The sequence below is a fragment of the Trachypithecus francoisi genome, unplaced genomic scaffold (assembly GCF_009764315.1).
Source record: "Trachypithecus francoisi isolate TF-2019V2 unplaced genomic scaffold, Tfra_2.0 Lachesis_group16, whole genome shotgun sequence".
Lineage (NCBI taxonomy): Eukaryota > Metazoa > Chordata > Mammalia > Primates > Cercopithecidae > Trachypithecus > Trachypithecus francoisi.
The window spans coordinates 92,808,761-92,830,016 of NW_022681461.1; the positions used below are offsets into that span (position 1 = coordinate 92,808,761).

The 21,256-nt window shown below is 49.8% G+C and overlaps 2 protein-coding genes across 6 annotated transcripts; both read right to left on the bottom strand.

The window, feature by feature from the left end:
* Positions 1 to 4,650: 4,650 nt before the first annotated feature.
* PIGO (phosphatidylinositol glycan anchor biosynthesis class O) lies at positions 4,651 to 12,609 on the bottom strand. Of its 5 annotated transcripts, XM_033238211.1 has the most exons (12): positions 12,497 to 12,609; positions 10,976 to 11,487; positions 10,189 to 10,332; positions 9,874 to 9,997; positions 9,382 to 9,541; positions 8,996 to 9,175; positions 8,509 to 8,733; positions 7,206 to 7,257; positions 6,432 to 6,638; positions 6,032 to 6,246; positions 5,345 to 5,415; positions 4,651 to 5,186 (listed from the first exon to the last, which is right to left on the bottom strand). In XM_033238211.1, the coding sequence occupies exons 1-12, from the start codon at positions 12,592 to 12,594 to the stop codon at positions 5,057 to 5,059; spliced, it is 2,118 nt and encodes a 705-aa protein (XP_033094102.1). In that variant the 5' UTR covers positions 12,595 to 12,609; the 3' UTR covers positions 4,651 to 5,056. The 5 variants fall into 5 exon arrangements, with proteins under 5 accessions (XP_033094102.1, XP_033094097.1, XP_033094098.1 ...); XM_033238206.1 differs by having other exon boundaries at positions 7,206 to 8,733; XM_033238207.1 differs by having other exon boundaries at positions 4,656 to 5,186; positions 7,206 to 8,733; positions 12,086 to 12,527.
* A 5,228-nt stretch (positions 12,610 to 17,837) lies between these two features.
* STOML2 (stomatin like 2) lies at positions 17,838 to 21,122 on the bottom strand. The gene is made up of 10 exons (XM_033238222.1): positions 20,967 to 21,122; positions 20,626 to 20,763; positions 20,038 to 20,137; positions 19,847 to 19,905; positions 19,653 to 19,754; positions 19,366 to 19,500; positions 19,075 to 19,219; positions 18,873 to 18,952; positions 18,537 to 18,665; positions 17,838 to 18,119 (listed from the first exon to the last, which is right to left on the bottom strand). Exons 1-10 carry the CDS (start codon positions 21,009 to 21,011, stop codon positions 17,982 to 17,984), a joined length of 1,071 nt encoding a protein of 356 aa, XP_033094113.1. The 5' UTR covers positions 21,012 to 21,122; the 3' UTR covers positions 17,838 to 17,981.
* Positions 21,123 to 21,256: the final 134 nt, after the last annotated feature.

The following is a 21,256-nucleotide window of genomic DNA, read 5'->3' on the forward strand; positions in this document are numbered from 1 at the left end:
CTAAAAATACAAAAAATTAGCCGGGCATGGTGGCGGGTGCCTGTAGTCCCAGCTACTTGGGAGGCTGAAGGGTGTGAACCAGGGAGGCAGAGCTTGCAGTGAGCGGAGATCGCGCCACTGCACTCCAGCCTAGGCAACAGAGCAAGACTCCTTCTCAAAAAAAAAAAAAAAAAGAATGCTGGCCAGGCACACTGGCTTACACCTGTAATCCCAACACTTTTGGGAGGCTGAAGCAGGAGGATTGCCTGAGCCCAGGAGTTCAAGACCAGCCTGGGCAACAGAGTGGGGCCCTGTCTCTACAAAAAGATAAAAAATTAGTCGGCCATGGTGGTGCACATCTGTAGTCCCAGTTACTCAGGAAGCTGAGACAGGAGGATTGCTTGAACCCAGGAGGTTCTGGCTTCAGTGAGCCATGATCATGCCACTGCACTACAGCTTGGGTGACAGAGCAAGACCCTGGTCCAAGAATAATAATAATCCAATTAGGCCGGGCGCGGTGGCTCAAGCCTGTAATCCCAGCACTTTGGGAGGCCGAGACGGGCGGATCACAAGGTCAGGAGATTGAGACCATCCTGGCGAACACAGTGAAACCCTGTCTCTACTAAAAATACAAAAAACTAGCTGGGCGAGGTGGCGGGCGCCTGTAGTCCCAGCTACTTGGGAGGCTGAGGCAGGAGAATGGCGGGAACCCGGGAGGCGGAGCTTGCAGTGAGCTGAGATCCGGCCACTGCACTCCAGCCTAGGCAACAGAGCGAGACTCCACCTCAAAAAAAAAAAAAATAATAATAATAATAATAATACTCCAATTAAAATAGTCAAAAGAATCTGAATGGACATTTTTCCAATAAGCGCAAGAAAAGATGCTCAGCTCAGCATCATTAATCATTAAGGAAATGCACACCAAAACCACAATGAGATATTACTTCACACCCACTAGGATGGTTAGAATCAAAGACATATAGTAACAAGTGTTGACATGGATGTGGAGAAATCGTTACCCATATATACTTCTGGTAGGACTGTAAAACGATACAGCAACTTTGGAAAACAAGCTGGCAGTTCCTTGAAAGATTAAACAGAGTTACCTTATGACCCAGCAGTTGCTCAGTGTATAGCTAGGTATACACTCAAGAGAAATTAAAACATATGTCTCAACAAAAACTTATACACAAATGTTTATAGCAGCATTACATAATAACCAAAATGTGTAAACCCAAATGGCTTTCAATGGATGAATGGAAAACAAAATGTGGTATATCCATGCAATGGAGTATTATTTGGCCATAAAGAGGAATGAAGTACCAATACATGCTACAACATGGACGAACTCTGAAAACAGTAGGCTGAGTAAAGGAAAATAACACAGAAAAAGGCACTACTGTATGAGCCCATTTATATGAAATGTCCAGAACAGGCAAATCTATACAGACAGAAAACAGATGAGTGGTACCAGGAGTTAAGGGGGAGAAGAGAAGGAATGACTGCTTAAGTGTATAGGGTTTCTTTTTGGGGTAATGAAAACATTCTGGAATTGATACTGATGATGATTGTACAACACTGTGAATATACTTATGGCCACTAAATTATACACTTTAAAATGGTGAATTTTATATGAATTTTACTTCAATTTTAAAAAAGAAAAAGAATGAAGTACTGCTGTGTGCTGCTATATAGATGAAACCGGAAAACATTATGCTAACTGGAAGATGCCAGTCATAAAAGACCACATATTATTATGATCCCATTTCTGTGAAACATCCAAAATGGGCAAATATATAGAGAGACAGAAAGCAGATTAGTGTAGCCAGGGGTTAGGGAGGGTTGGAGGGTGATACCTAAAGAGTAGATTTTCTTTTGGGGTTGATGAAAATGTTCTAAAATTGATTCTGGTGATGGTTGTACAATTCTGTAAATACACAAAAACCATTAAGTCTTACACCTTACATGGGTAAATTTTATGGTAAATTGTATTTCAATAAAGCTTTTTAAAAAAAGAATCAGGGCTGGGTGTAGTGGCTCACACCTGTAATCCCAACACTTTAGGAGGCTGAGGCAGGAGGATGGCTTGAGGCCAGTTCAAGACCAGCCTAGGCAAGACAGCAAGATGCCATCTCTACAAAAAATTAAAGGAAAAAAAAAAAGAATCATTGAGTTAGTGTGGAATAGACTCTGATTTCAAGGAAAAGGCAGGGGTAAGAAATAATTTTTCTTTTTTTTTTTTTTTTTGAGACGGAGTCTCGCGCTGTCACCCAGGCTGGAGTGCTGTGGCCGGATCTCAGCTCACTGCAAGCTCCGCCTCCCGGGTTCATGCCATTCTCCTGCCTCAGCCTCCGAGTAGCTGGGACTACAGGCGCCGCCACCTCGCCCGGCTAGTTTTTTGTAGTTTTAGTAGAGACGGGGTTTCACCGTGTTAGTCAGGATGGTCTCGATCTCCTGACCTCGTGATCCGCCCATCTCAGCCTCCCAAAGTGCTAGGATTACAGGCTTGAGCCACCGCGCCCGGCCAATAATTTTTCTTTTTAAGAGAGACAGGGTCTCACTATATTGCTCAGGATAGAGTGCAGTGGCTATTCACAGGTGTATTCATTGTGCACTACAGCCTCAAACTCCTGGGCTCAAGTAATCCACCTCAGCCTCCTACATAGCTGGGACGATGCCTGGCTAATTTTTTTATTTTTGTAGAGATGGAGTCTTGTTATCCTCAAGTGATCCTCCTGCCTCTGCCTCCCAAGTAGCTGGGACTATAGGGATATGCCATAGTGCCTGGCTAGAAAGAATTTTTAATAGTTTAAATCAAATCATACTAATGTCTTTATCTTATAGATATACCAGGAGAAAGAATAGACAGTGGTTGGCAGATAAGCAAATCAGTCTTAGGCTCCACGCAAGGAGGCTACTGCAAAAAGTGCATGGCACCTGGCTAAGAAGTGGAGAAACTAGGGCCTAAAATCCTTCCATGGGTGCTAGGGAGGGAGGAAAGGGGCTTGTTTTGTTTTGTTTCGCCTTTCTCACAAAGACACTATTTGCTCACCGAACCATGCTTGGGAGTTGTGTCCACCAGACTTGGGAAGAGGCATTTTTCTAATTCATCTTACAGGCCAGCTGGGGCCAACTTCACCCCCTTGCATTATTAAAACTCTTTCTACCATGGTTAACAACAAGCTATCCTTTTTCTCTGTTTTTTGAGAGGGAGTCTGGCTCTGTCACCCAGGCTGGAGTGCAGTAGCGTGATCTTGGCTCACTGCAACCTCTGTCTCCCAGGTTCAAGCGATTCTTCTGCCTCAGCCTCCCAAGTAGCTGGAATTACAGGTGCATGCCACACCAGCTAATTTTTGTATTTTTAGTAGAGATAGGGTTTCGCCATGTTGTCCAGGCTGGTCTCAAACTCCTGATCTCAGGTAGAGATCCACCCACCTTGGCTTCCCAACATGCTGGGATTATAGGCGTGAGGCACCACGCCCCGCTCAAACATACTTTTCATCATCTTACTATTTGGCATCTGTAACACTAGGGACCATGGGCCATTAATAATTTGAACTTAGCCAGGTGCTGTGGCTCACACCTGCAATCCTAGTGCTTTGAGAGGCCAAGGTGGAAGGATCACTTGAGGCCAGGAGTTCACGAACAGCCTGGGCAATGTAGCTAGACCGTCTCTACAAAAATTAAAAAGTTAGCCAGGCATGGTCCCAGATACTGAGGAGGCTGAGATGGATTACTTGAGCCCAGGAGTTTGAAATACAGGGAGCTATGATTGCACCACCGCTCTCCAGCCTGGGCAACAGAGCAAAAATATGTCTTTAAAATGATAATAACATTAAAAATAATTTCAATTCTTCCCTTAGCTACCTACCACAGCAGTGAATGTTTATACTTCACAACCATTACTACTCAGCTTCTCTACTTTCTACCAATTAAAAGTAGGTGCCATCCCATGGTTTTAACATCTGTTCTGTTTTTCAGTGGTATCAGCTCCTCCTGTTCTAGGTATGGTCAAACCTCAAATCTCAGTCCTGACACTTCTCTCCAGGGCCTCTACCCAACTCTTTTGATGGACATCTCTAGGAGGATTTCATGCCAGTATTTCAAACATGAAAGGAGTGGTGGGGTGAACAGAGGGCACAAAACATACACGAGAAGAGAACCAGTGGATTCACACAATTTTGACTTCAAGTCAGGAATGATGAATGGGACAAGGTGGAATGCTACATTAAGATGTGCATGTAGATCTGATAAAGAGTGGCACAGGTTGGGAAACAAGGGAGGCTTCCACAGAAGGGAAGGGCAAAGGGTGCTCTATAGTGAAAAGGCCCAGTGGAGTGGGGGCATAGCACTATTTGGGACCTCAGACAGTTAAAGTCGGTGCTGCCTGATGCCTGGGCTTGTCTTCTCAGTCTTCTCTCTTTATCAGACAAAGAATAGGAACTTAACAAAATGTGTTGCATGGCAAAGGAAAATCGTGGTGGGATAATAGGATTGATTTGGGAAGAGGTGGAGGCAGTGAATTCAGACAACTCCAACCACTTCCTAAAGGTTCTCAGGCACAGCCAGGCACCTGATGACTGATCTCATCTGTGCCTGGTGGCAAGAGAGACTGATCCTCCTCACAACCCTTGTAGAACAGTGGGGCTCCCCCACATCTCAGACACATAAAATTGTATTATCATTTTATTCCACTTTTTTTTAAATAGTAGAGACGGGGTCTTGCTATGTTCCACAGGTTGGTCTTGAACTCCTGGGACCAAGCAATTCTCCCGCCTCTGCCTCCCAAAGTGCTGGGATTACAGGTGTAAGCCACCATGCCCAGCCTATTTTATTCCACTTTTAGAGACCACCCCCCCTTGTCCTTCAGATGCATCCAAATCAGGAGTTAGGGATCATACTCCACTGTGGTCCTGAATTATAGAATAATGAAGTCCTAGAAGTCAGCAGCCCCTGGCTGCATGGTAGTAAGAGGTATGGCTGAGCCTGTCTTGCAGATCATCCAGTACCTGTACAGGCCAGGCTACACTGTTCTCCAGCACTCTCTGTAGCCATGTGCCAGTAACCACAGCTTAGGCTACCTCCGCTGGGCCAGAAATAGCTGCCTGAACCAGGAGCTCACAGCACCATCCACTCTCATCACCAAAGCTATGCCCAGGAGAAGTCCCACGCTGCTCACAATGAAGCCCACAGCCTCAAAAATGAACCTGCAAAGAAAGGTGGAGAATCTCAGGGAACAGAGTAGTTCTACTGCTTTTTCCCTATAGAGGCAAAACCTTGGCCATCCTGGATGTTTGGGATCTTCATACTTTGTTCCAAGTTTCTCCCTCCCCACCACCTCTACTTCTCAAGCAAATCTACTCACTTAGGGGCAAACACTTTCCAGACCATGAGATGCCTGCGAAGGATGGAGGCTGCCAAGGCACAGGCCAGAATCTAGAGGAGGAGAGGAGGGGCCACGTTACTTGTGAAGGGGAGGAGGAAGCAGGGCAAAGGGAGAGTTGCTATAGGCCCCTGTAAAAAATGGAAATAGGAGAATAGTGCGTGTCAGTGGAAAAAATAGTGCATGTCCTGGGCTAGGAGTTAGGAGACCTACTTCCCATCCTGCCCCAAGCACTGACTCACTATGTGACTTTAGGCAAGTCATTATCCATCTGTAATGCTAACACTCAGGCTCTGGCCCCAGGGTGGAGGAAGATACCAGTGCCACATCTGCCTCTAGAGGAAAGGAGGAGGATCCATGACCACAATTTGGGAAGAAAATCCTGGCTATCACCTCAGTTTTTCCAGTCTGTCCACTGATAGAGTAATCCTCAAATGCAACTAGCAGGGTCCAGATCTAGGTTGTAGAGAGGAAACAATCCAGGACTAGGATTAAGGAGACCCAGGTTCAAGTCTCCGAGTTGCCATTTGAGGCCACTGGGCTTAAGCAACCACTTCACTTTTGTGTACCTCAGTCAAGGCTCTCTCCCATGGTTTTGAAGGTCTGAAAGAAACTGATACACACCCATGGAGAAAGAACACCACTTCCTGATCTCTCTCCTACACCCACCTGAATACCAAGGATAAAGAGGTACTTGAGGCCCAGCTGCAGCAGTGCTGCATAGAAGTGGTGAGGCGCATCCCGGAGACGCATCTCCATCAGTGGCTCCTCTTCCTCCTCGGGTCTGACTCTGGCTTCAGCTTCATTCCCTGGGGGCTGCTGTCTCTTCCACAGCCCTTGACTCTCACACAGGAAAGGCCAGAGCAGGAGCAGTGGGCAACCTACTGCCTCGGGAGAGGGTATGACTGGAATCAGTGGGTCACCCTGGCTGGCTCAGGTTCCAATTAGCCTAGGCCAAGGGGTGCCAAAGATCCAACAAACTCACATCTCTCCATTCAAATCCAGGGGTTTCCTTTCTTTCCACAAAGCCAGAGTAAATAATGGAAGCAAGTGAAGGAGGAGTGGGTACCTGCAAAGAGGAGGTGGGAGGCAAAAGTGTTGGCTCCCACTAGCAAAGCAGGCAGCCAAGTACAGGAGCCATGACCCTCTGGGAATCCCACGAAGGCTGCATGCCAATGGATGGCTGGAAAGACAGGCTGGTGGCCCGTGGAGTAGAAGGTCTGTGTGGCCATGAGGGCCCAAGCTGAGACTGCCCGCCATGGCACAATAAAAGGACCTGGAAGAAAAGATATGCCACTTTACAGTCACTTCTTATTCCCTAATCCATAGGCTACTGCTCTATAGTCATATACTCCTACTACTTCAGTATCAATTCTCATACACACTCACATGCCCATCAGCCCAACATCCTCACAGTCCACACTCTAATTATTCTAATTCTCTCTGTGGTACAAAAGCGCCATCACGTTTATCTGAACCCTGCTGTGGTCAATCTCTTTCTTTCTCTCAAACACATACAGCTCACTGTGCCATTATATATTCACAATTCACTACTTCTATCACTGGAAAATCAAGAAATGTGCTCATAAGGATGCAGCATTTCCACAAGGAGTCTTAGAGGACTCCTTGCCTCCCCTCTCCATGAACCCTGGGAACCAACAGGAGGAATCAATTCACTTGGCTATGGCAGATAAGAGAGAGGACACCAAGACCTTCCCAGCTGTGTGGGGTATGGGACCCTCTGTCAAGCTCAGGAACATCAGGAACAACACCTCCTTGAAAACAAGAGGGGCCGAACTCACATCACTATTGTCTTTAGGTGAATCAGAGCTGAGATATTTACCAGGGGTGGTGATGGGTATCCCAGCAGCAAGCAGATGTAGGAGAAGGAAGCTCTGCAGAAACAGAAGCAGGAACACAAGGCTGATGCGCTCCGCATGCAACAGCAGGAGTGGGAAGGCCAACAGGGTGAGGGCTGTGACCATAGCAGCTGAGTAGACACTCCCCAACTGATAAGCAGCCACAGTCAGGGTACCCTGAGATTTGGTCCTCTCTAGCCGGCCCCGGAACTCCTCCTGCATGTGTCGGTAGATTTGAGGGACCACATAATCCAGGTCAGCTTGAGAAGTGGGGGGGCCTGAGAAGGGAGTGAGGACAGTCCTGGTCCTTGGAGCGCCTGCCCCAGCCTTCACCAGCACCGTCACAGGCTTCCAAAGCAGCAGCGCGAGCCCTGAAGCAGCCAGCCCTGCTACAGCCCGAGGCAGCACCATGGATGCCCCAGAGACCAGGGCCCGGAGACGGGGGGGAGCCTCATCTGCCCCTGATGCCAATGCCCAGTAGGCAGCAGTACCCAATGCCATTAGGGGCAGTCCCCGGCGCACAAAAAGCATGGGTGGCTCGGGGCTCTTGAGATTACCATAGTGGCAAAGCCACAAGCGCACAGCAGCTAACAGGGCCACCAGTGCTGCCACGCAAGCTCCATACCACAAATTCTTGGCTCGACCACCCACCATGGATGCCAGAGGACTCAGCCAGGGAGAGGAGTGGCAAACAGGTGTCTCTTCAGGGCAACGATGAAAAAGCCCAGCTAGCCTTGTACATAAAAGCAACCCAATTCCAAGCCTCAGGGCATATGCACTACTGTGCCGTGGGGGGTTTGTTGTGGCCGAAGTGCCAAGGCGGGGCATTGTGAGCAGCTTAGGTGGAAGCAGCGGGCCCTCCCAGTGAAGCTGGACAACCAGGAGCAGGATGAATGAGCCCAAAAGGAAGGGGGTGGCCCTGGCCTCAGCTACAACAAAACTATCAGAGAAGAACACAGCCAAGCGAAAGAGCAGGAGTAACAGGACGGGCCCAGGGATCGGAAACAGGGTTGCCAGAGGTCTCTTGGACCCCCAGCCAGCCCAGGCTTTCCACAGAAAAGGCAGGAATGAGCTCACTGCAGCCACAGCCCCTAGAAGCACTAGATCTAGCTTCAGCTCAATAATTCCCAGGAGTCCAGCATACGCTATGGTCCCAACAAGGCCCCAGGCCACGGGTATCAGAAGTAGAGGGCGGAATGGAAAGTCTGGGGATATTGCCCACTGAGATGCCAGCAGGCAGATAAAGCAGGCAGCAACCAAGAGAGCAGCACCCCCTGCCATGCGGACCAGAGAGAAACGAGCCCAAGACTCGATGCACATGGCCCGAGCTCCCCGCAGGAACTGCTGCAGCTCAGCAATCACAGTCGGCAGTGTTGCCTCTGCCCCATTGGGGCTCTGCAGAAGCCACTGGTAGTCAGCAGAGGCCTTGGAGAAGAGGTTCTGCAGTTGATGAAGCTCCTTAGCTTGAAGGTCCTGAGTAGCAGCGGAGTAGGTATGAAGAAATCGGGACACCTGGCAGAAAAAAGGTCAGAGGCCAAGGGGAACAGGTCAGAGACATAAATTGGGGCAGAGGCAAGAACAGGTATTACAAAAGGGGGTACGTGGAAGTCAAAGACCCAAACTCTGCCCAGGATGGGGGAAGGGAGGGATAACAGAAGAGGGATAGGTATGGAAGGTGGGACTAAGACTAGTCAAAGGACAATAGAGTGGTTCATTATGCTTCTTTCATGCCCACCCTAGCTCTGTCACCTGGAAACCCAGCCCACTTACCTACCTGCTGAGCATTGAGATGGAGAGCTGAGGCTTGGGCTAAAGCAGAGGAGTAGGGCTGGGAGTCCTCACCCCCTGAGAATAGCTCAGCCATCACTTCCCCAATGTTTCCAAATGGGATGGGCAGGCCCAGCAGCAGGGCCAGTGTGGGCACAAGGCTAACTTGAGGAATCACCTCTGGCTCCTAAAGGCAAATGACAGTGGTCAACAGATTCATTACAAAGCTGAAGTCAATGGGATGGGAGACATAGGGGCCTAGGTAAGAAATGAAAGTGGAGAATACCCAGGATAATGAATTTGGGGGCCTATAATAGAGGTATTCATGAGGATGCTGTGATGGTAACATGGGCTGATTACTGGGAGAACAGATGAGGAACATCCAGGCCTCACCTCTGGTGGGGTGCTGGGGAAGAGTGCTGTGGGGCTATACAGAAAGAGTGCAGCTGAGACCTCCAGCTCACTGTCCCCTCCATGGTCTCCATTTGTGGTCATTCCATGGTCCCCAGCCACTACCAGCAGTGTGTCATTCTCCAGACGCTCCACAAGTCCCCTGGGGGCCAAGAAATGTGTCAGGAGTAGAAACGAATAAATATTTTTCTCAAAAAGAAAAAAGATTTTTCTCGGGGCCTATTCATCCCCAGCTGTAACTCCATTAGTAAGGCCTAGACCTTTGGCAAAGAGATATGTCTTCAGCCATGATCCTAATGCACAAAGCTACACATTGAGTTAATCAAGATGGATGGGGCCTTTAGCTTTAGCAGAAGGCCTAGAGAAGACAGAATTCAGCCAGGAAAGAAGCTCTAAGAGCTTCTTCTCCTGGGACCACATATCCTGAGATTCTCAGATACAAACCCACTCCCCCAGCCAATACCCCACACTCACTGGATCACCTGGTCCATCTGGCTAAGTTTCTTGGCCATTTCAGGGTGGTGAGGGCCATGCTTGTGGCCACAGTGGTCCACACCCAGGAAGTGAGCAATCAGCACGTCCCATTCACCACTGTCCACTGTGAAGGGGAGAACAATGAGCACAGAAGACTAAGACCCACTCCTCAACCCCAGCCAGGCTTTGACACTCCTCTATGTCCAGGGATACAAGCCCAGGCTGTTACACCCATTGGAGGCTCGGAATTTGTGGACTAAAGCAGTCCTCCCCAGCTCCCAGTCTTAGAACTACGTGCTCTGGCCCCATGCTCACTGGTGGGGTAGAGGTGTTCCAGGATGCCATTGTCCACTGTGTCTAGGTCTCTGACATTGAAGGATGGGAAGAAGAAAGCTTTGGAGAAAGCACCAGGGAAAAGGTCTTTCCAGGTATCATCTCCCATGAAGACTACACGCCTTCCTGCAGGGACATGAAAGAGAGGTCAGAGCCTGAGCAAACGTCAGGGTCAGAAGAAAACAGGAAAAGAGGCCCTTGAAAGACCCATCAGAAGTTCCAAACATGTAACCTAAGAAGTACAGCAATTCCATACAGCAATCTTTATCCTTCAGGGCCTAACATTTTCCACCAGGAAGCTTTCCCTGATAACCATACTCCACCCAGACCTCACACTTACCCTTCCTACAAAACGCTCTGCTAGTTCTGTCTCTGGGTATCTCTACTGATTTGTTTTTCCTGGGTGTATCCTGCTTCTTCCAAGCCAATGAATAAACAGGGCCTGTATTTCTCTGCTTTCTTCTCCACACTTGCAAGCCAAGATCCACATCTTCTCTTCTTCCCTTCTCCCTTTTACTGAGAGGTCCCCAAGAATAAAACTTGCACTCCATTCAGATTAGAAGCTTCATAGGACCAAAGCCCAGATCCCTTCTCCTCTGTCCCCCAAACTGAACTCCACACAAGCAGGGCCCTGGCCTCTTTCTTCTCCTCTGTTCCCCTACACCATAGTCAAGTGTGCATCTGGGCACCCAAAGGTCTGACTCCCTGACTTCAAATTTTGAAGAAATTTGCCAGGGTACTTCTGGCCTTCAAAGTGGCCCACACTGACCTGCGCTGGTGAGCTGCTTAATGAGATTGTCTTCCACTATGGCGTGGCTGGCAAAGTTACTACCAGCATCAATAAAAGTAGGCAGTGAGCCAGTGGTGAGGGCCTTGAGGCGCTGCATGGTGGTGGTAGGAGGGTCAACCTGAGATTGGTAGAGCCGGGCATGGTGGGGCTGAGTCTCCAGGATCCTCTGCAGGGAGCTTAGTTTGCCCAGGAAGGGTAGGGAGACAGGAGGCTCTCCAGGCACATGTGAGTGCTGGGGCTGGGCGAAGTCAAATCGCAGAGCATCTATTAGCACCAACACAACCCGCGAAAATCGGGAAGCCATCCAGCAGGCCCCAGGTTTCCCTTGGCTCCCCCATGGCAGGGACCCAGGGCCTGGGGGCTCTTGGCAGCTGCTATAGTTGGTGAGTTCCAAACGGGTGAGCAGGAAGCCACTGGTGAAGAGGGCAATGCCAGCGTAGAAGATGAAGCAGACCCAGGCCAGGAAGAGCAGCACTGAGGCTTTCTGCATCCTGATAGGGGTGGGGAAGGAAATTCATTACTGTGGGGCAAAGAACGGGTGGATAGTCTAGTCCCTGAATACAAGCCCAGCTAGAATCACTTCCTCCCGGAAACTTTCCTGGAGATAAACTGTCCCATAGCCAACCCCTCGCAATATTACTCTCCTGCTATTTCCAGGCTGGGTGTGGTGGCTCACGCTTGTAATCCCAGCACTTTGGGAGGCAGAGGCGGATGGATCACCTGAGGTCAGGAATTCGAGACCAGCCTGGCCAAATTGGTGAAACCCCGCCCCTACTAAAAATACAAAAATTGGTGGCAGGCACCTGTAGTCCCAGCTATAGGGGAGGCTGAGGCAGGACAATTGCTTGAATCGGGGAGGCAGAGGTTGCAGTGAGCCGAGACTGCGCCACTGCACTCCAGCCTGGACAACAGAGGGAGACGCCATCTCAGAAAAATAAAAAAGCTATTTCCAGGCCCCACCCCAGATCTACTGAATCAGGATCTTCGAGGGGTAGAGCATAGGAATGTTCACATGTACAGGCAGGAAATGCTAATGTTGAAAACACAGTCATGAGGGAAAATTATTCCAATTGGTAGCCAGGCTCTTACAGGCCGTTCCTGCACCTCTCCCCTCGCCAATCTCAACACCCATTACGGCGGAAATGGATCAAAGCCGCAGGGAAACCCGGGCCCAGCCAACGACGCCGCCTGGCGGGCACCGAGGGGACGAAGGGGAGGAGTCACGCTCCGCTTCCGGAAGGCTAGGTTAGCCAGGAGACCTGAGGCACGACCTTCGCCACGCAACAAGGCTGGGGCGCGGGACAAGAGTCGGTTGGGCTTCGCTGGAACCCAGGCGTGCGACCGGCTCTGCCTCCTCCGGTAGCTACCCAGCCTCCCCCTGGGCACCCTAGCCGCGGTACTGACCACCCTTGGTTGGGAGCTAAGGGAAAGAGTAAGACTCCCTTGTTTCAGGGTGAGGGGAATACGTGGGGTTGAGGTTCTCGGCAGACCCTGGCTCACCTGCAATGGCACCCGGAAGTGCGGCGGCGGCGGCGCCTGCGGCCTGGCACCACAGAGATGCGCGCGCCAGAGAGGCCCGCCGGTGGCTCCATCGCCATCTGCCGGCATCCCGGTGGAAGTTTGGCCAGGAGCGTGGGGCTGGCCAGAGAATTTGATGGGAAATTTAGTAATTGAAAATTGGGGACAGGGGACCAAGCTGGAGGAAGAGTTCACGGAACCGCTGTCCATTCATGGTTACGACTAAGAGCACGGCTGCTGGAGTCAAACTTGACTTGAATCCTAGCTCGGCCGCACATATATTTTATTATTAGGCATTACCTCATCTGTAAAATGGAGATAATACTTATTTTTCCCTTTTTGCTTAGCTGAGTCCAACTGAGATTTCATTCTCCCCTCAAAGCCTCTGAATCTTACAACTGGATAATTAAGCAAATAATCTTTCGGAGTGGAGGAGGGGAGGCTGGGCGCGATGGCTCACACCTGTAATCCCAGCAATTTGGGAGGCCAAGGCAGGTGGATCACCTAAGGTCAGGAGTTCGAGACCAGCCCGACCAACATGACAAAACGCCGTACTCCCGGGCGTGGTGGCAGGTGCCTGTGATCCCAGCTACCTGGGAGGCTGAGGCATGAGAATCACTCGACCCCGGGAGGCAGAGGTTGCAGTGAGCCGAGACTGCACCACTGCATTCCAGCCTGGGCGACAAAGTGAGACCTTGTCTCAAAAAAAAAAAAAAAAAAAAAAAATGAGTGGAGGAGGGAAAAACAATCCAATTAATAGGCAAAGGATTTGACTAGACATTTCTCCAAAGAAAATATACAAATAGCCAATAGACACATGGAGAGAGGCTTATTATAAGCCATCAGGAACTGCTGGAGATACTGCTTCGAACCCACCAGTATGGCTATAATCAACAAATGTTGGCAATGAGGAGGAATTGGAACCCTCATACACTGCTGATGGGATTGTAAAAACAGATAATTCAAAACAATAAACATAATTATCAAATGACCCAACAATTTCAGTCCTAGGTATAAACCCAGGAGGAATTAATACTTATGTCCAAACAAAAATTTGTACATGAATGTTCATAGTAGCCTTATTCGTGGCTGGGTAAATGGCTCACACCTGTTATCCCAGCACAAAATTTTCCCAGGGGTGCTGGCATGTGCCTGTAGTACCAGCTACTCAGGAGGCTGAGGTGGGAGGATCACCTGAGCCTGAGGAGGTTAAGGCTGCAGCGAGCTGTGATCTCACCACTGCACTCCAGCCTGGGTGACAGAGTGAGACCCTGTCTCAAAAAATAAATAAATAAAATAGTAGCCTTATAATAACCAAAAGGTGGAAACCCAAATGTCAATTACAGACAAATGGAAAAATAAAAAATGGTGTATTTATACAATGGAATATTGTGGAGGGGGCCTGTGAAGCAGTCTAAAATCATGGTGGTAGCACAATTCTGTGAATATACTAAAGGTTACTACATTTATATTTTGAATTGTATGATGTGTGAGTTATATCTCGAACTCCTGGGCTCAAACAACCTTCCAGACTCAGCCTCCCAAAGTGCTGGGATTACAGGCGTGAGCCACTATGCCCAGCCTGATGTGTGAATATTTCAATAAAGCCACTATTAAAAACAAAATGGACTCCTAGCACTTTGGGAGGCCAAGGCAGGTAGATCCCCTGAGTCCAGGAGTTCAGGACCAGCCAGGCCAAAGTAGTGAAATCCCATCTCTACAAAAAATACAAAATTTAGGTGGACATGGTGGCAGGAGCCTGTAGTTCCAGCTACACTGGAGGCTGAGATGGATGATGGCTTAATCTGAGAGGTAGAGACTGCATTGAGCCTTGATCAGGCCACTGCACTCCAGTCTGGGCACCAGAGTGAGGCCCTATCTTAAAAGGCCAGCCAGGCACAGTGGCTCATGCCTATAATCCCAGCACTTTGGGAGGCCAAGGTGGGCAGATCACCTGAGGTCAGGAGTTCAAGACCAGCCTGGTCAACATGATGAAAACCCATCTCTACTAAAAATAGAAAAATTAGCTGGGCATGGTGGCGGACGCCTATAATCCCAACTACTCAGGAGTTTGAGGCAGGAGAATCACTTGAACCTGGGAGGCAGAGGTTGCAGTGAACCAAGATTGTGCCACTACACTCCAGCCTGGGCAACAGAGCAAGACTCCCTCTCAAAAAAAAAAAAAGCCGGGCACGATGACTCACACCTGCAAGCCCAGCACTTTGGGAGACTGAGGCGGGAGAATCAGTTGAAGTCAAGGATTGGAGATCAGCCTGGCCAACATGGTGAAACCCCAACTCTACTAAAAATTACAAAATTTAGCCAGGTGTGGTGGTATGTACCTGTAGTCCCAGCTACTCAGGAGGCTGAGGCAGGAGAATTGCTTGAAGCCAGGAGGCAGAGGCTGCAGTGAGCCAAGATCCCGCCACTGCACTTCAGCCTAGGCGACAGAGCGAGACTCCGTCTCAAAATGAAACAAAGCTTGTCCACTGGTTTCTCATCTCAGAGTAAAAGTTCTTGCATTGGCTCTACATGGGCGTGCACACTGTCTGCCTCTTCCCCTTCTGATTCATCTAGCTGCCACTACTTTGCTTCACTAACTCTGTTCCATCCATAGCAGCTCTGTCTCAGGGCCTTTGCATTTGCCATCTCCTCTGTCAGCTTCAATTCCCAATGCTGAAATGGATCTCCATCACCTTAATATTGAAGCTCAACTGTAACATCAGGGAAGCTTCCTGGAATCCCCTACTTTACTAGTACAGCACCCCCCACCACCACAACCCCTGGAAAAATTTCCCCTCTCACTTCCTTAATTCCTTCCATAGCACAACTCATCAGCATCTGAAATTCTACACGTATTTATGGTTTGTCCCCTCCAAGTAGAATGTGAGCTCATTGAAGTCAGGGAATTTTGTTTTCTTCATTACTATATCCTCAGCACCTAGCATATATTTGAGGTTCAGATACTGACCAAATGAATAAAGAAATACGTTAATTCAAAAAAATGTTGAGTTATTCTTCTACCTTCATCCCCACAGCCCCTTATCTCAGTTCAGGCCTCATCCCTTCTCCAGGATCACTGAGGCAGCCTTCTCACTGTCCTCCCAGCCTCCTCTCTCTCCCTACTACCCCTTCTCCACATTGCAGCAAGACAGCTCTAACTAAAACATTGATGTGATTACTTTTCTTTTTTTCTTTTTTGTAGAGATAGGTTCTTACCATGTTGCCCAGGCTGGTCTCCAACTCCAGGGCTCAAGTGATCCTCCTGCCTCAGCCTCCCAAAGTGCTGAGATCACAGGTATGAGTCACTGTGCCTGGCCAATGTGATGTTTTATCTCAAAATTCTTCATGGGAAGGGAAAAAAAAACCCTTCATAGGCTGGGCACAGTGGCTCACGCCTGTAATCCCAGCACTTTGGGAGGCTCAGGCAGGCAGATCATGAGGTCAGGAGTTCGAGATCAGCCTGACCAATATGGTGAAACACTGTCTCTACAAAAAATACAGAAATTAGCCGGGCATGGTGGCGCATGCCTGTAATCCCAGCTACTTAGGAGACTGAGGCAGGAGAATCGTTTGAACCCGGGAGGTGGAGGTTGCAGTGAGCCAAGATCGTGCCAATTCACTCCAGCCTGGACAACAGAGGGAGACACTGTCTCAAAAAACAAAACAAAATAAAACAAAAAAAACCTATTACCCTAATGTCCAACCCCTTCAACAAGAATCTCCTTGTGACTTGGCCCTAGCCATGTAGTCACATCCCCCTTAACACTATACCCTTCAGCCAACTTCTTCAAGCAGTGAGCCTTTGTATATAGTCAAGGACCTGACTTGGTGAAAACTTGCTAACTTTTCCAGCCTGAGCTCAATGGCAGTCAGCAACGCTGCTACTCATAAGCTGATATGCTTCTCCCACCAAGATCCCTCAGCCAGAACGTTCCTCTACCACAGCATTTATCACTTTTTTTTTTTTTTTGAGATGGAGTCTCGCTCTGTCCCCCAGGCTAGAGTGCAGTGGCGCTATCTTGGCTCACTGCAAACTCCGCCCCCGGGGTTCACGCCATTCTGCTGCCTCAGCCTCCTGAGTACCTGGGACTACAGGCGCCCGCCACCGCACCCGGCTAATTTTTTGTATTTTTTTTTTAGTAGAGACAGGGTTTCACCATGGTCTCGATCTCCTGACTTTGTGATCCGCCTGCCTAAGCCTCCCAAAGTGCTGGGATTACAGGCGTGAGCCACCGCACCTTTCTTTTTTTTGAGAGAGTCTCACTCTGTCGCCAGGCAATGGAATGATCTCGGCTCACTGCAGCCTCCACCTCCCAGGTTCACACAATTCTCCTGCCTCAGCCTCCCAAGCAGCTGGACTACAGGCACATGCTACCACGCCCAGCTAATTTTTGTGTTTTTAGTAGATAGGGTTTCACCACGTTGGCCAGGATGGTCTCAATCTCCTGTCCTCATGATCTGCCCACCTCGGCCTCCCAAAGTGCTGAGATTACAGGCGTAAGCCACCGCGCCCGGCTGCCATTTATCACTATCTATCAATGTCTCCTTCCTGTCTGTCTTCCCTACCTGACCTTGTATTCTGTGAAAGCAGGGACCACTGGGTTTCAGGTATTTTTGTAATCCAGTGTCTAGTAATGAGCTTGGCACTTGGTAGACATTTAATGTTTTTGAATAAATGAATGAGGAGTACCCTTAGTCCCTGAAAACCCTTTAAATATGCCAGTGGAGGGTAGTACTTTCCCATGAAAAAACCCCACACACCTGCCTCAAACGTACAGCCCCACACTTAGCAGGAACGGGACTTCACTTCCCAGCCAGCAGTTTAGTGAACATGTGGTTTAACTCTTCCACCCTATCCCACAGTTTCTCTTGAAGGCAAAAAATATAGTTTCACTTTACAAGAAGTTCACTCTTGGCCGGGCGCGGTGGCTCAAGCCTGTAATCCCAGCACTTTGGGAGGCCGAGACGGGCGGATCACGAGGTCAGGAGATCGAGACCATCCTGGCTAATACGGTGAAACCCCGTCTCTACTAAAAAATACAAAAAACTAGCCGGGCGACGAGGCGGGCGCCTGTAGTCCCAGCTACTCGGGAGGCTGAGACAGGAGAATGGCGTGAACCCGGGAGGCGGAGCTTGCAGTGAGCTGAGAGCCGGCCACTGCACTCCAGCCTGGGTGGCAGAGCAAGACTCCGTCTCAAAAAAAAAAAAAAAAAAAAAAAAGAAGTTCACTCTTGTTCATGGAGGCATCATGCTGACAGGACTGGATCCAAGGAAAATGCTAGTGACTTTACCAACTTCATTCCCCAATCAAAGAGGACAGTTTCTGGTTTGCCACTGGTGAGTTTATTACATGACTAAAGTTCAAATAAAAAAATAAAAACCAAAATCTTGGCAGGGAAGCTAGAGCCAGAATCAGGAAAATCTGCTTCCTTATCCCCAGACTCCCTGGCCAAGCCCAGCTCCACTAACTCATCTTGACTCGATCAAGTTCCTCATCAAGACTTGCATCTGTACCCTGGACATCTCTGCGGTTCCCACTGGAGACCGAGTCTGGAGTCCCTGGCACTGGGGGTTTGGTGAGGGCTCCATAGACACCCATGGCCTGAGGAGAGGAACAGAGAGAGTACCATGAGGACACTTGACAAAGGTGCAGCCCAGCCCACCAATGGCTAAAAGGGAAAAGATGGCACGGAGGCCAGTTTTCCTTTCTCCCTCTATGAAACCTGTCTTGTAAGCTTTGGAGCTGATTTTAGGAATCTTACAAACCATCAGAGTAAAGTGACTCTCAGAATATCAGCACAGGTATCTACCAAAAAAAGGTATCTCAAGAACTTCCATATTTGCAGGACTGAGTGGAGATGTTTCATTCTTAGATTCCATCTCTACAAAGAATGAAGGGATGTCTAGGACCAAGGCATTCTGAAGACCTTTATGGTATGTAAGTGTTGATGACGGTGGTGGGGTCTCAGTTCGGTCCCTGGCACTGGTGCTCTGTGCTGGGTCCTCAGAGAGCTCTAACCTGAGCCACCATGCTGGTGACATCGCCGGGATTGGAGGGCAGTAGGATAGTGTTGGAGTCCTTGGCCAGTTTGGAGAACGCGCTGACATACTGCTCCGCCACAGTCAGTGAAGCTGCTGCATCTCCATTCTGTGACCACAGAGGGATAAAAATCAGAGATTACAGATACGGAGAAGAAGGGGTGGATGGGGAATGAAGAAAGCAGTTCACAATAAAAAGGACTATGTAATCTGGTTCAACAGAGCCCACAGAGGCAGGAAGTCTCCTTAAGCATAGATAAGAGAACCCCTTCCACTGTCAATTCCTGTCCCCCATTCCCACCCAGGGGCCTCTCACATGTTGTGTCAGAGCTGCAGCCAGGATTCGAATAGCTTCAGCTTTAGCCTTGGCCTTGGCCAGAACTGCACTGGCCTCTCCTGCAAGAGAAGGGACAGAGCTTACTTGACCCATGAAGTCAAAGTACCCAAAGATTCTGCCCCAGCACCAATCTTCAAAGGCCCATGCCTTGCTCCTCCCTCAGCCTCTACCCTCTCCTGACCTGCTGCCTGATTTATCTGTTCAGCCTTTTCTGCTTCGGAGGCCAGGATCTGGGCCTGTTTCTTCCCCTCTGCCACATTGATGGCCGACTCTCGGGTCCCCTCAGACTCTAGAACTGTGGCCCGTTTCCGCCGCTCTGCCTCCACCTGGAAGCCCACAACAATCCCAATCAACAAGCCAAGGGAAAGTTATACAGACCTGCAACTCTACCCATCACAACAGGAGGGAAGTCTGGATCCTCCTGGGACTGGAGCACCCTAAGGTCCTTTTCCCACCCCTCCTTGGCTCCCACCTGCATCTGCATAGACTCTTTCACCCGGGGTGGCACATGGATATCCTTGATCTCATAACGGAGGCAGCGGATACCCCAGCAGTCAGCAGCTTGGTTGATGGCATCCACAATGCTGGCATTCAGGGACTCCCGTTCCTGGAAAAAGAGAGGTGTAAGCCCCACAGATTCAACTTACCTATCAAGGGCCTACACTGAGAAGAAGGGCCTGGGACTGATCTTGTCCTTCAGAAAAGATTGAGTGTCAGGTTTGTGTCTTCAAACCCTAACTCTGGCTCAGATCTGCTTACCCGGAAGACTTTGTCCAGAGAGAGTTTGCCGAGCTCTGATCTCATGGTTGTTTGAGCTAGCTGGGTGACGGCATACTCAGGGTCCTCCACACCATAGCTTGCCTGAAACGGACACGGATAGTGTAAGAAGCTTGGGCACAAGATTTTAGTGAAGAGGGCAACTGAAAAGGCTAGATAAAGTAGGGGGCAGATACCTTGTAAGGGTCCATGATGCGCAGGTAAAGGACTCCATCAATTTGCAGAGTTACATTGTCTGTAGAACCAGGAGAGAAAAGGAGGAAAGTCAGGCCTCTAGGTCCCAACCAGTTCTCTCTCCTAAGCTGTGGATCTACAGCAACCACATCCTAATAGCCTCAGAGCACCCATGTCACCCTGAACCCCTCACCGAGAGTCACAGCCGACTGCTCAGGCACGTTGATGACAATTTCCTTGAGACTCTGCACATATCGGATCCGGTCTAACACAGGGATGAGGATGTTCAAACCCTGGGAAGAGGAGTCATGGGTCCTCAGAAGGATGGGAACTATTGGGTTGAGACCTAAGCTAGTCCTGGAGTATGTAGGGAGTCAACACATGGTACATGCCCAGAAAAGCAGCAGCTCCTACCAAGAAATAAGTCCTCATAAGGCTGAAGTGTCACTGGTAAGAAAACCCAAGAGAATAGGAATGCAAGACTAGGCCCCTGAATGGAGGGGGGAGTCATGAGAATCAGAGCCGGCAGAATAGCCATCTCAATGCAGACTGAGAGGGCTGAGAGAGGGGGCAGAGGAGATTCCCAAGAATGGGGACTGTGAGATGCATAGGAAAAGGTGGTAACATGGGGATGATGGTCAGCAGCCTCAGCCCTGTCAGGTCTGGCCCACAGAGTCGGGAGCTAACAGTGCGGGCAGGCCCAAAAGAGGTCCTCCCGACACTCCATGTCGTGAGGGATTGGTCATCTGGCTGGCCCAGGGCGGGCAGAAGAGGTTCTCACAGGCTCCAGGATCCGGTGGAATCGGCCCATTCGCTCCACCACCCAGGCCTCCTGCTGCGGCACGAACAGTACCACGGTGTTTCGGGGCAATCCAGAGGAGGCACGGCGCGGAGCGCGACCAGAAGCCTGTAGAGAGCCCTGAAAGAAAGAAGAGGGTGAGCAGAGATCCCATCTGGCCAAACACGCCGCCCCTCGGTCCTCAGGATCCTCGGAGAGAGAATCACGTGGGGACCATGACCTCTGACCCCAGTCCTCTCCGAAAGTTGGAGGTTCGCTCTTTCCCAGCGGAGGACCCAGGTGATCTCTGTCCCGACCCTCTGGATAGGTTGCCTCGCTCTCACCCTCAGCAAAAGGGCCCCAGTGCCCCGCGCTGCGCGCGCCAGCATTTCCCACGCCGCAGCGACCTCCGGAACCAACGAGACGAGCGGAGCGGTCGCTCCCAGAAGCCTACCCGAGCCTTTCCTCTTGCAGTTCCGCTCCCCCGAATGTACTTCCGGCCGTTCCCTACTCCTTTCAACACTCACCCAATCAGCGTTACTTGGTCGAACGGCGCATCAAGTTGTTCCCTGGGAAACGCAGACCTTCAAGAGAAGGCCGAGGGCTGCGGTTGTTCTGGGTTTAGCTGTTCGCG

Bases quoted from the DNA above. Each gene is read 5' to 3' on its own strand.
- PIGO (XM_033238206.1), bottom strand. From the start codon at position 12,594: ATGGCGATGGAGCCACCGGCGGGCCTCTCTGGCGCGCGCATCTCTGTG. The intron at 11,488-12,496 runs GTGAGCCAGGGT...CACCCCTATCAG, and splicing joins ACTTCCGGGTGCCATTGCAG to GATGCAGAAAGCCTCAGTGC. The intron at 10,333-10,975 runs GTCAGTGTGGGC...ATGTCCCTGCAG, and splicing joins TAAGCAGCTCACCAGCGCAG to GAAGGCGTGTAGTCTTCATG.
- STOML2 (XM_033238222.1), bottom strand. From the start codon at position 21,011: ATGCTGGCGCGCGCAGCGCGGGGCACTGGGGCCCTTTTGCTGAGG. The intron at 18,953-19,074 runs GTCAGGAGAGGG...CTTCTCTTGCAG, and splicing joins ACAGATAAATCAGGCAGCAG to GAGAGGCCAGTGCAGTTCTG. The intron at 18,666-18,872 runs GTGAGAGGCCCC...CTGTGGTCACAG, and splicing joins CTGCAGCTCTGACACAACAT to AATGGAGATGCAGCAGCTTC.